General features: G+C 37.2%; 2 protein-coding genes across 2 annotated transcripts in view; both read right to left on the reverse strand.

Moving 5' to 3' along the window:
• ATG10 (autophagy related 10) overlaps window positions 1-12,148 on the reverse strand; it is a 134,914-nt gene that overhangs the window by 103,218 nt on the left and 19,548 nt on the right. Inside the window, exon 3 of the mRNA XM_070743103.1 lies at window positions 7,851-7,961. Coding sequence (XP_070599204.1) covers window positions 7,851-7,961 — 111 coding nt within the window. The remainder of the gene's footprint in view (window positions 1-7,850; window positions 7,962-12,148) is intronic.
• The window catches only part of FAM151B (family with sequence similarity 151 member B), a 786,337-nt gene that overhangs the window by 10,357 nt on the left and 763,832 nt on the right, over window positions 1-12,148 (reverse strand). The gene's annotated exons all lie outside the window — the stretch shown is intronic.

Raw genomic sequence — 12,148 nt, forward strand, 5'->3', positions numbered from 1 at the left:
AACAAAGCAGCTCTGCAATTCAATATGCATCTTAATCTAAAAATTTCAAAAGAATAGAATAGAATAGAATTTCATTGACCAAGTGTGATTGGACACACAAAGAATTTGTCTTGGTACATATGCTCTCAACGTACATAAAAGAAAAAGATACATTTGCCAAGAATCATGTGGTACAACACTTAATGATTGTCATAGGGGTCAAATAAGCAATGAAGAAACAATCAATATTAATAAATATTAATTATTAATAATAAATAAAAGGTCACTTTGCTTACTTCAGTTAATGGATACACACACACACATATACATACATACATACATACATACATACATACATACATACATACATACATACATACACACACACACATTAATGTGATGTCTTATTCTTCTTGGCATATCAGAAGCCAAAGAAAATCTGAGAAATGTATATAATTCAATTGTAAAGCACATACAGTATACGCAAACATCCCAAATTCAATACTACCAACTACCAATAGGCCTGAATATCTCCAAAGAAACATTGAGTAAGGAAGGTCATTTTTTTAAATAGAAGAAACAGTATTTAGGGATGAGAGTATAGAGGTGACTCTATCATTACCAGTTTTTAAGTGAGTTTATAAAACTTGGTTCTGTTGGCATGCCAGCAGAAAGAGAATTATGGTCTGTTCCCTCCTTGAGTTAGAAGGAAAGAAAATGATGAGTCTTTAGGCTGATCGTTCTGATGATTCAATGTCCATGTTTAAAGGCCACCATGGCTCTGTCACATATCAGCTCTAATTTCATAGGATGCTTTCGGTACGACTAGTAAGACATAATGTATTATGAGCAATAAACCTAACCGAGCTTCTTAGAAAAACACATATTCTTATATCTTTTCTTTCCCTTATTTAATTTATTAGATTTTTAAGGCTTCCTGACTCCAAAAAGAATCTAGGAAGCTTAAAATATTTCAAATACATAATTTAAGACATAGTTAAAAACATAACCACCCAGACAAAAGAATAACATTAACATTGAAAAACCATCAGGACCCTACTTGAGGGCGTGAGAGCAGAGCCAAGTCTTAAAGGATTTGGGAGAGTAGGAGCTGTACCTATTTCTGGAACTGCTTAAATCGAGGCTTTTATATACAGTATATACATTGCTTTATCTTTGCCCATTTCAACATTCTGACCTTAAATGGTTTCTGGAATATCTTCTCTTTTTTTCAACTAACTTGATAAATTGGCCACAACAGAAGTATTGCAGGAAAGACATCAAAGCTCAATGTTGAATGGAGAAAGTGCAATGTATGTTTTCTGCATAAAATATATAATACTGAAGAAACTCAGGTACAAACTGTACATTCAAAACTATTAAATGCAATTGAAAGTATACATTTTTTAGATTATTCCTGTTATAGTTCCGTACCTTGTAGTTTTAGCAAAAGTAACAGCTGGCAGTTTTTGATCTAGATTTAAAATACAATACAGTACTTGGATTTGGATTTTTTTCCCTCTGAGACCAGTTTCACATTCCTATTGAATGCTGGATTTCATTAAACTTGTTTACATTTTTTCTAAGTAATGTTTATTAAGTTTTAACTTCAGATTTTTACTCCATAACAAATAGTGTAGTTCTGCAAATATTTACATTTTTGTTCAGGTTATTTGGTTTTGCAGAAAAACAAGAATGGTTTTGGTTTTTTAAATTTGAACACATATTTCTGCTTGGGGAAATTATTAATAAATACACAACTTTTTTGTAAGATTAATACATGCACATATGATGCCCCTTAATGAAAATGTATTCATACAGCCATCCTACATTTTAAACTGTCTAACCTTAAAATTAAATGATTATATTTAGCATTAACAATTTGGCAGCTGATTTTTTCAATGGAAAAATTTCCATCTTTAATCCAGAGTAACTCTTTCCATCTGTTGTAATAAAATAAAAACAAATCACACAAAACATACATGTGTATAGGCTCTATTGACAGCAAATTAATACTTTGACATTTATAGAAATTTATCTGATTACATTGTATCACAGGGACACAATTCAAAGAAATCAACCCAGCTATTTTAGTATTGCACAGTACAGAATTTATTATTTATGTATTAGTTCCAATCTCCAATCAATCTATCAGTGCATTTAATCAATGAAAAACATTAAGAGAAGGTAATACACCTTGGAATTGAACTTGATTCTTGGTTCACACTTATGACAATCACTAAGAGTTGTATCTCATGATTCTTGACAAATGTATCTTTCTTTTTATGTACGTTGAGAGCATATGCACCAAAGACAAATTCTTTGCATGTCCAATCACACCTGTCCAATAAAGAATTCTATTCTATTCTATTCTATTCGTGAGCACATAGACATAATTAATTCTCATACCAATTAATTGCAGACCAAGATAATTAGAGTTGTATTCAACTATAACAAATTTACAGTGCAGATTTCACAAACTACAGGAACTGCAGAGAGGAAAGCAATTCCCTATCATGCAAACAACAATACATTCCAATTGCCATGCAACCAATAATCCACATCCACATTACCCTGGATATGGCCCATGAGAAGAAAGATAAGTGACTGCCCAATTCTGTATATATTTCTATAAAGTTTAGATAGCTTTTCTGAAAAATGCTTCCAAAATCCACCAAGTCAATATCTTTATTAAGCCAACTGAAGTGTTACTAAACTGTTACAAGCAATCAAGTTTCAACTACTCTTCATCTGGGTTACAGAAAGATGGAGGGGGGAAAGAAACATAGAAACATAGAAGTCTGACAGCAGAAAAAGACCTCATGGTCCATCTAGTCTGCCCTTATACTATTTTCTGTATTTTATCTTAGGATGGATATATGTTTATCCCAGGCATGTTTAAATTCAGTTACTGTGGATTTATCTACCACGTCTGCTGGAAGTTTGTTCCAAGGATCTACTACTCTTTCAGTAAAATAATATTTTCTCATGTTGCTTTTGATCTTTCCCCCAACTAACTTCAGATTGTGTTAGGAAAAAGCAGCTGATGTTAGATGGCTCTATTGTTAGGTGGAGTTGTAAGGAGTTTCTGAAGCAAACTTCGACACAAAACCTGTGGGATGCTACAAAGGCCTATATCAGAGGGTTAACAATAGCGTATGTAGCAAATAGTAACCAAAAAAAAGGAACATTTATTATATTCAAAAATCAAAGAATTAGAGAATAATTTACAGAAAGACCCAAAATATAATAAAACCAAGGAGAATTTAATCATAACAAAACTTACAATTAATTTGATAACCCAAGAGGAATTGGCACAAAAAATTAAGATATCGAAACAAAATACTTCAAATTTCCAAATAAACCAGAAAGGTGGCTTGCATACAAAACTGGAAAAGAGAGGGCAGAGAGATCAATTGATCAGTTAATAGATGAGAATGGGAAAGTACACAGTAGGTCTGAAGAGGAAGAAGTCATTGCCCAAACTTTTTTCACGGAATTATACGAAAAGGAGAGATTACAGAAGATATTAAGGATTACTTGGAGGAAAGAAATTTACCAATCATGTCGGAGGAGCATAAGCTCATGCTAAACAATGAAATAACAATTAAGAAATCAGAAATGCCTTCAATAAACAAAAAACCAATAAAACACTTGGACTGGATGACATACCTTCAGAGATTTATTTAAAAAATTCAGGAATCATTGGAAATGGTAATGATGGGTGTATATAGCAAGGTAATAGAGAAGGAAAGAATACCGGAATCTTGGAAGGAAGTCTATATATAACATTAACATCCAAAGAAGACACAAACAATTAATTAAGAACTATAGACCAATATCGTTAGTTATACTGCAATGCTCTCTGCATGGGGCTACCCTTGAAGAGTGTTAGGAAACTACGAATTGTGCAGAATGCAGCCACATAAGCTGTAATGGGACTACCTGGACATGTCCAACACTCTGCACTGGCTGGTTTCCGGACTCAATTTAAAGTGTTTGTTATGACCTATAAAGCCCTACATGGCATCGGGCCAGAATACCTGCGGGACCGCCTTCTGCCCCATGAGTCCCAGCGACCAGTCAGGTCCCACAGAGGTTGCCTTCTTTAGGTCCCATCAACTAGACAATGTCGCTTGGTGGGGCCTAGGGGAACAGCCTTTTCTGTGGTGGCCCCGGCCCTCTTGAATCGGCTCCCCCGAAGATTTGCACTGCCTCCACCCTCCTTGCCTTCCGTAAGAGTCTCACGACTCATTTATATCACCAGGCTTGAGGCTATTAGACTTCTGCCTGTAGCCAACGAAAATTAGGCGAGTAAGTGGATTGAATAGGTATGAGTGTTTTTACGGTCTTTGGGTTTTTAGATTATTAACTATTGATTGGATTTAGGATGTTATATATTGTTATTTTTATATGTTGTAAGCCACCCCGAGTCTTCGGAGAGGGGCAGGATAAAAGACAAACAAACAAACAAATAAATAAGTAAGTAATATTTTCAAGTACAATCACCGTACAGTGGTACCTCATCTTACGAACGCCTCTTCTAACAAACTTTTCGAGATACGAACCCGGTGTTTATGATTTTTTTGCCTCTTCTTCCAAACTATTTTCACCTTACGAACCCAAGCCGCCGCTGCTGGGATGAAGGGGTTTCTCTTTTTTCCTTTTTTGAAGAAAGAAAAGGGAGGGGCGGCTTGGAGGGGGAAAGAGTTTGCATTTTAAAAAGTAGGAGAACAACATGCTTGCACAGGCACTGAAAGGGTGTCTTTTGAAGAAAGAAAAGGGAGGGGCGCCCCCCTTGCCTTTCTTCCTTCCCACTCACCATTAAGCCTAGCCTTGCTTCTTCCACCCACCCCCTTTAGCTGCTCCTCCCTTCCCTCTGTTCACCTCCCTTCTAAGGTTTGGGATTTTCCTGAAGGATTTGCACGCATTATTTGCTTTTACATTGATTCCTATGGGAAACATTGTTTTGTCTTACGAACTTTTCACCTTACGAACCTCCTCCTGGAACCAATTAAGTTCGTATCATGAGGTACCACTGTATAAGAAAAATACAAACACCCATTGCACAGAAATAAAATTAGTGACGCTCAAAAAAATATGCAGAAAAAATGGGAACTAAAACACTAATTCCAGCCATATAGATTTATTCGATTAAAAAAAAATCCAGATGCATGCACAGGGAAGGTGGAAAGACAGAGTAAAGCAAATACACTACAAAAGAATCAGAAATAACAAACACCTCACATATCAAACAAAATCCACAGCAAATCAAAACAATCCAGTTAAAAGACATACACTCAAATGTCATCACTTTTTTTTAAAAAAGCAAGTAAAGTACTTATGCCAAAGAGGCTTTATAAGCATAATACCAACACAAGATAGCTACTGACTTCCAGGAGGCTTCCTCTATTATGCCTTTTTCTAGGTGAGTGATTGATAAGCTTTAAAGTAGTCAGAACAGCCACCTGCCATTTTATCTTATACAAATGTTTGTGGTCTCCGGGCACGTTAGGAAAGAGAGATTATGGATAAACATTGTAACTTCACCATCAGGTTTTTGGGGTAGGGGGTAGATCTTTTTATTTTTATTTGTTTAACTATGAAAACTTGGAACCAAAGGTTATGATAAAACAAGAAAATAAAACCAATGTAATATAGCTGGTTGTAACATGACAAGTAACTTTAAAGTAAAAAATGGGTTTTGTGGCCTTACTTACAAAATGATAAATATGGAATATATTTATATTTATAGAGAGATTTATATTTATATAAATGTGTTTGTTTGTGTGTGTGTATTATGTATGTATGTATGTATATATGTATGTATGTATGTATGTATGTATGTATCACATGTTTTTGCTGAATTTTTAAAATTAAGGGAGACTAGGATAGTACTATTTCGGCCTTGTTGTGGCCTCATCAGCTAGCCATGCCCTTACTGGGATTTAATCCTGTGGCTTCCGACAGAAAATTATATATATATAGAGAGAGAGAGAGACAGATAGATAGGCAGACAGAGAGAGACAGAGCTAGAGAGAGAGAGAGAGAGAGAGGCGATAGATATCACAATCTTCACAAACTAAGCTTTCGTCAGCCCCTGCTGACTTCATCAGAGTGTAAAATTCCCATTGAAGAGATGCTTGCTTTTATGTAATGCCACTCAATTTAATCATTGCACGTGTAATAGGACATAGTTTTTTAGTAGTTTTAAATAAAAAAAATTAAATGTTCTGGAGATCATAATGTCTATAGCTTCTTTATCTAGAACTATATCTAGAATTTGCATTTTTAGGACAATTATTAGTGTGTGTGTGTGTGTGTGTGTGTGTGTGTGTATGAAGGTCTGGGCAGATTCAGGTTTCTTGTCATCTAAGTTTCAGAGATTCCTGGCGATGTTTCAACGGTCCCAATTGGCATCTTCAGGCTGGTGTTTTCAGCTTTGTGCTAGGGCGAACAAAGTGTGATCTGAGCTGCCTTTCCTCTATAAATACTGGTGGGCGTGGAGTGCTGGCTCAGCTGCTGCAAGATGTGTTGAAACTTCCTGGTTAGTTGGTGGGGTAACATCTTGAGTAATTGATGCAATTGATGTATGCAGATTAGTTGATGTTTGCCGATTAGGGTTGATATCCTGAGTAGTTGTGGCAGCTGGAGCCTGCAGATCAGTCAGTTGTTTTGTAATGTATGTCTGTGGTGTAACATCCCGGGTTTTGGTTTGACTGCGTGTTTGTGGTTTGGTCATGTGTTTATGGTGTGTGTCAGTTTGCTTTGTGTGCCTGTCAGAGGGGGGTGCAGCAGTTGGAGACACTGCTGTGGTTTGGCTTCTGGGTGGTCGTTGTATTTTGTCTGTAGGGTGGGCGTGGGTTTGGATCTGGTGAAGGTGTTTCTGTATTTCAGTGGCTTCCATGATTATTCTTTTGTTGGAGTGTTTTGTTGGAGTGTTGTTAAATGTCAGGGTTTCAAATAGCATGCAAAATTTAATCAGAGTCCAAAGCAAAATATTGCTCAAAGTTCCAATTAATAGAGCCATGTTGGTACATCTTGGTAAAACCTGCCTCTGAAGTTTCCCAGATTTCACCACCCAGTTGAAAGTTCATGTACTTGCCCCTGTACCCACAAATCCATCACATTGTCCAATCTTCTATTGCCATGCTGGCAGAGTCCACCCGTCTCCTTCCATGCAGGTGCAGAGGTGCAGAAACAAAGGATGACTTGGTTTTCTAGAAAGAATTTATTATGGCTACATGCTAACAGCTTTTTTTTTTTAATATAATTTTTATTGATTTTTATATAGGTTTACAAAAAACAAACATATAACAGTGCACAGTGCTTGTGCCCATCACCAAACAACACACACACCCCGTCACCCCCACCACCCCTACAGGAGGATTCAAAGAGGTTTAACTTGTTTATCTATCTATTAATCCTTGGCTCTATCTTGAGCAAATTTTACTAAAAGAGTGATTGTAGTTTATTTTTCGTATTTACATCACAGATTTTACTTAACATATAATCTTTTACCTTGTTCCATCGCACCATCAGCTTCTCTAATTTATTCTCATCAAAATTATTTAATCTTATTTCCATAATTTCAAAATATATGTGATCCACCATATACCAATACCAATTTTGTACTGTCCATTTTGTAGAATCTTTCCATCCTAAAACTATCACCGCTTGAGCACTTTCCAATGCTGCAGTTTTAATTTCCTTAAATTCTCCTAATTCCCTATATTTAATTAAAATTGCTACTCATACAATCCCCCCACCCATTTTCCCACAATCGAAAATGCATAGTAGAATAGCATAAAGTGTGGCAGGCCTAAGATCCCAAATAAAATGGTTTGAGCAAAAGCAAAAATGTTACATACCTCAACACACAGAAAGGTTGGTTCATCATTTACAAAGTCCACGCTGCCTATAGAGATACTTCTGTTTTTCAGCTGCAAATGTGTTTTAATCATGTAGCCATCAGTAGAGTCCTATGTTTAGAGTTTAAAGAAAAGTAGCATTTGATTTTTGTTTTGTTTTGAAGGAAGAATTCTACAACTTAAAATAATTTTAAAGGATTTTAAAATGAATTGTAATGTAATAAGCAAACTGGGCAAAAGCATTCCATAACTGAATACTTGAGTAATCAAAATTCTGTGAAGTTGAGCTTGTCTGCCAAATATTACATGGATACATATATAGAAACACAGAAACATAGAAACATAGAAGACTGACGGCAGAAAAAGACCTCATGGTCCATCTAGTCTGCCCTTATACTATTTCCTGTATTTTATCTTACAATGGATATATGTTTATCCCAGGCATGTTTAAATTCAGTTACTGTGGATTTACCAACCACGTCTGCTGGAAGTTTGTTCCAAGGATCTACTACTCTTTCAGTAAAATAATATTTTCTCATGTTGCCTTTGATCTTTCCCCCAACTAACTTCAGATTGTGTCCCCTTGTTCTTGTGTTTACTTTCCTATTAAAAACACTTCCCTCCTGAACCCTATTTAACCCTTTAACATATTTAAATGTTTCGATCATGTCCCCCCTTTTCCTTCTGTCTTCCAGACTATACAGATTGAGTTCATTAAGTCTTTCCTGATACGTTTTATACTTAAGACCTTCCACCATTCTTGTAGCCCGTCATTTTCTGGGCAACAATTACCGTATTTTTCGCTCCATAAGACGCAGGTTTTTTCCTCCCAAACTGGGAAGAAAAATCAGCCCCGTCTTATGGAGCGAAGATGCAGGTAGGGAGGGGGGGGGGGAGGCTGCGAACTTGGAAGCGCCATCCCGCCGGCTGGCTGGCTGCTGCCTGGCCCCCTCCCTCCCGGAGGAGGGTCTCCCTCCGCACCACCAGCGGCGCTCCCCCCGCCAGCCAGCCAGCCAGCCAAGCCCCGCGCCCGCCGGAACCGGCTCCTCGCTCTCCCCTCGCCGCCCGCCGCGTTTGCAGGAGGTGGGGAGGGTCGGGCGGCCCGCCAAGGCCAGGAGGGACGCCGCTGCCCCCCCTTCCCTCTCTCCGCCCGCCGCTCCTTGACTCCAAGAGGAAATGCCAGCAAAGGCTTTTCTCAGCGGAGGCCGGCGAAGGCGATATTCAATGTCGGGGGCGCACGGGCGGTTGCACGCGCTCCCTATCTCCCTGCTAGCCCACTCGGAATATTCAAAATAAGAAAAGCCTTTGCCGGTGAAGGTTTTTCTTATTTTGAATATTCCGAGTGGGCTAGCAGGGAGATAGGGAGCGCGTGCAACCGCCCGTGCGCCCCCGACATTGAATATCGCCTTTGCCGCCGGCCCCGCCTCTCCTACAACCCCCTTGCTGAGAGCTCTCGGCAAAGGTGAGGCGGGCAGGGCTTGCGCGCCTCACCGCTGAGAAGAACGGAGAGAGAACGAGAGTGAGTGAGAGCAACAGACAGCAAGATAGTGAGAAAGAGAGAGTGAGAGAAAGGGGGGGAGAGAGAGAAAGAGAGGGAGAGGGAGAAAGAGAGTGGGAGAGGGGGGAGAGATAGCAAGAGAGGGAGAGAGAGAAAGAGAGAGGGAAAGGGGGGAGAGAAAGAGAGAGGGAGAGGGGGGAGAGATAGCAAGAGAGGGAGAGAGAGAAAGAGAGAGGGAAAGGGGGAGAGGGGGGAGAGAAAGAGAGAGGGAGGGAGAGAGGAGATAAAGGAAGAGGAGAGAGAGAAAGGAAGAGAAAGAAAGAAAGAGGGATAGAAAGAGTGAGAGTGAGAGATGCTCAGTGAGCCTTTCTTTGAAGTTGCCTTTCTTTCTTTCTTTCTTTCTTTCTTTCTTTCTTTTTCTCTCTTGCTCTCTTGCTCTTTCATTCTTTTTTCTTTCTCTTGCTTTCTTTCTTTCTCTTTCTTTCTCTCCTTCCTTCCCTCCTTCCATTTCTTTCATTCCCCCTCTCTATTTTTATTTCTCTTTCATTTTCTTTCTTTCTCTTTCTTGCTTTCTTTCTTGCTCTTTTTCTTTCTCTCTTTTCCCTTCCCTTCCTCTATTTCTTCTTTTCTTTCTCCTTCCTACCTTCTTCCCTCCCTCCCTCCCTTCAGTCCTTTCTCTCTTACTCTCCCCTTTCATAAGTTTCCTTGCTTCCTTCCTCTGTTCCTGTTCCTTCCCCCTTTCTTTCTTTCTTTCTTTCTTTCCTTCCTTCCTTTCCTCCCTCCATTTCTTGCTTTCCTTTTCCTTCCTCCCTTCTTTCCTCCCTCACTCCCTTCTTTCACTCCTTCCTCTCTTCCTCTCCCCTTTTTGGCTCAAAATATTTTTTTTCTATTTTCCTCCTCTAAAATCTAGGTGCGTCTTATCAGCAGGTGCGTCTTATAGAGCGAAAAATACGGTAATAAGTGGTTTGTCATTGGCTTTTTCCAGGGTGTTTGGTCAAGTGGTTATTGCTTAATATTCTTAAAACAGTATATAAAAATTCAGAATTATTAGACCTACTCCTATCCACATTGTCTATTCAATATTATTCAGCTATAAGGTCCCTTTAATTTAATGACATTCAGTCTGGTGTATGCAAAGGATTGCTGCTTCTGTTCTATTGATTATATTCACTTACTTTCATAATATTAGATAAATCAATCCATTATTCTTCTAATCTTTACTTTGACTGTTTTTTCTTGGTACTAGTTCAGCTAATTTGTAATCTTAAAGCTGTTCTTTTTATTCTCAATTTTCTTTTCTTTTTCTTTTTCTTAATTTTATTTTTTAAAACTACAAAACAATACAAACAAGAACACACATCCACATATAAACATGAATTCCCTTTTTACAACAGTTTTGTCTCGGTATATTTACATTTTTTCCCCTTTTGATCTTGTCTAATTGTTTTTGTATTTATTGACATGTACACATTTCTAGTTTGTTTCTTCACATTAATTACTTATAACATTCTTCTGTTTTACCCACGCTTTTTCTTATTTCACCTTTCTTTTATGTTTTTTTTTAATTTTACAACCACACAGGGTTTTCTTTTATTTTTTTATTGTTTTAACCACACACAAGACAAAAACAAACATACAACAGTTATTTGGGTTATTTACAATCCCGTTTCCATCAGAAGTAATTATCTAAGATATATACATTTATACATTTCTTTGTTAATACTGTGATTGCAATTTTCTTATATTCTAAAAATAATTATTACAGTTTTTTAAAAAAAACATTAAACAGTATCCCTATAATTTAATTTCATTTATCTTCTTTCTTGGAACCAATTATAGAATTTATCCCATATTTTATAGTAATCAGAATCTTTTTTCCCATGTTACTTCCTTGTTAACATGTCCATGATTTTTTAAATTATCATTCCCACTTTGGGGGCCTCTTCATTTTTCCAACGCTGGACATAAACCAGTATATGAATAATTATATGAATAATTAAATATTGAGTTTCTTTCTTGTAATTCTTATTAAAGATTCCTAACAAAAATACCTCAGGGTTTTTTTCAATTTCCTCTTTTATAATTTCTTTTATTCTATTTTATTACAATATATTTTTGCCTCCGAACACGTCCACCATAAATGGTAGAATCATTTTCTTTTTTGTACTTCCAACATGTAGGTGATAATGTTTGGGTACGTTTTTGAGTTTTAACAGGGACAGATGGCAATGATAAAACATTTTGCACTAGTTTTCCTTAAATGCAGTAGAGGTTGTAATTTGCCAATTAAGCATCCATAATTTTTCCCATTTATCCAAATCAATTGGGTGTCTGACATTTTTTGTCCAACTAATTATGTTGTCTTATACCATCTCCTCTTCTGTTTTATATCTGATTAAGAATTTGTAGGTTGTTCCAATTAATTTTCCATTCTCGTGAGTATCCCGTTGAGGTCATTCTTTTGGAATTAAAAGCATTGATCTTTCTTGTCTTTTTGAAACTTATCCTCTATCTGGATAAAGTCCACCAATTCAATATTATACTGCTTTCTTCTAATTTTTCTTTTGGTCTCAACTACAATTTTTCATCCAATAAGTCTTTCTATTTTATTATTTCTAATCTCTAACCCTAATTATTTCTAATTCTCAATTTTCTTATTGGAGGAATATTTTTACTTCTTTTCTAAGCTATCTTAGTAATATTGTGTTACAGTGATCCCTCGGTTAGCGCGGGGGTTACGTTCCAAGACCTCCCGCGCTAACCGATTTCCGCGTTATACCGGATGCGGAAGTAAAAACCA

This window comes from Erythrolamprus reginae, chromosome 2 (genome assembly GCF_031021105.1).
Source record: "Erythrolamprus reginae isolate rEryReg1 chromosome 2, rEryReg1.hap1, whole genome shotgun sequence".
NCBI lineage: Eukaryota > Metazoa > Chordata > Lepidosauria > Squamata > Dipsadidae > Erythrolamprus > Erythrolamprus reginae.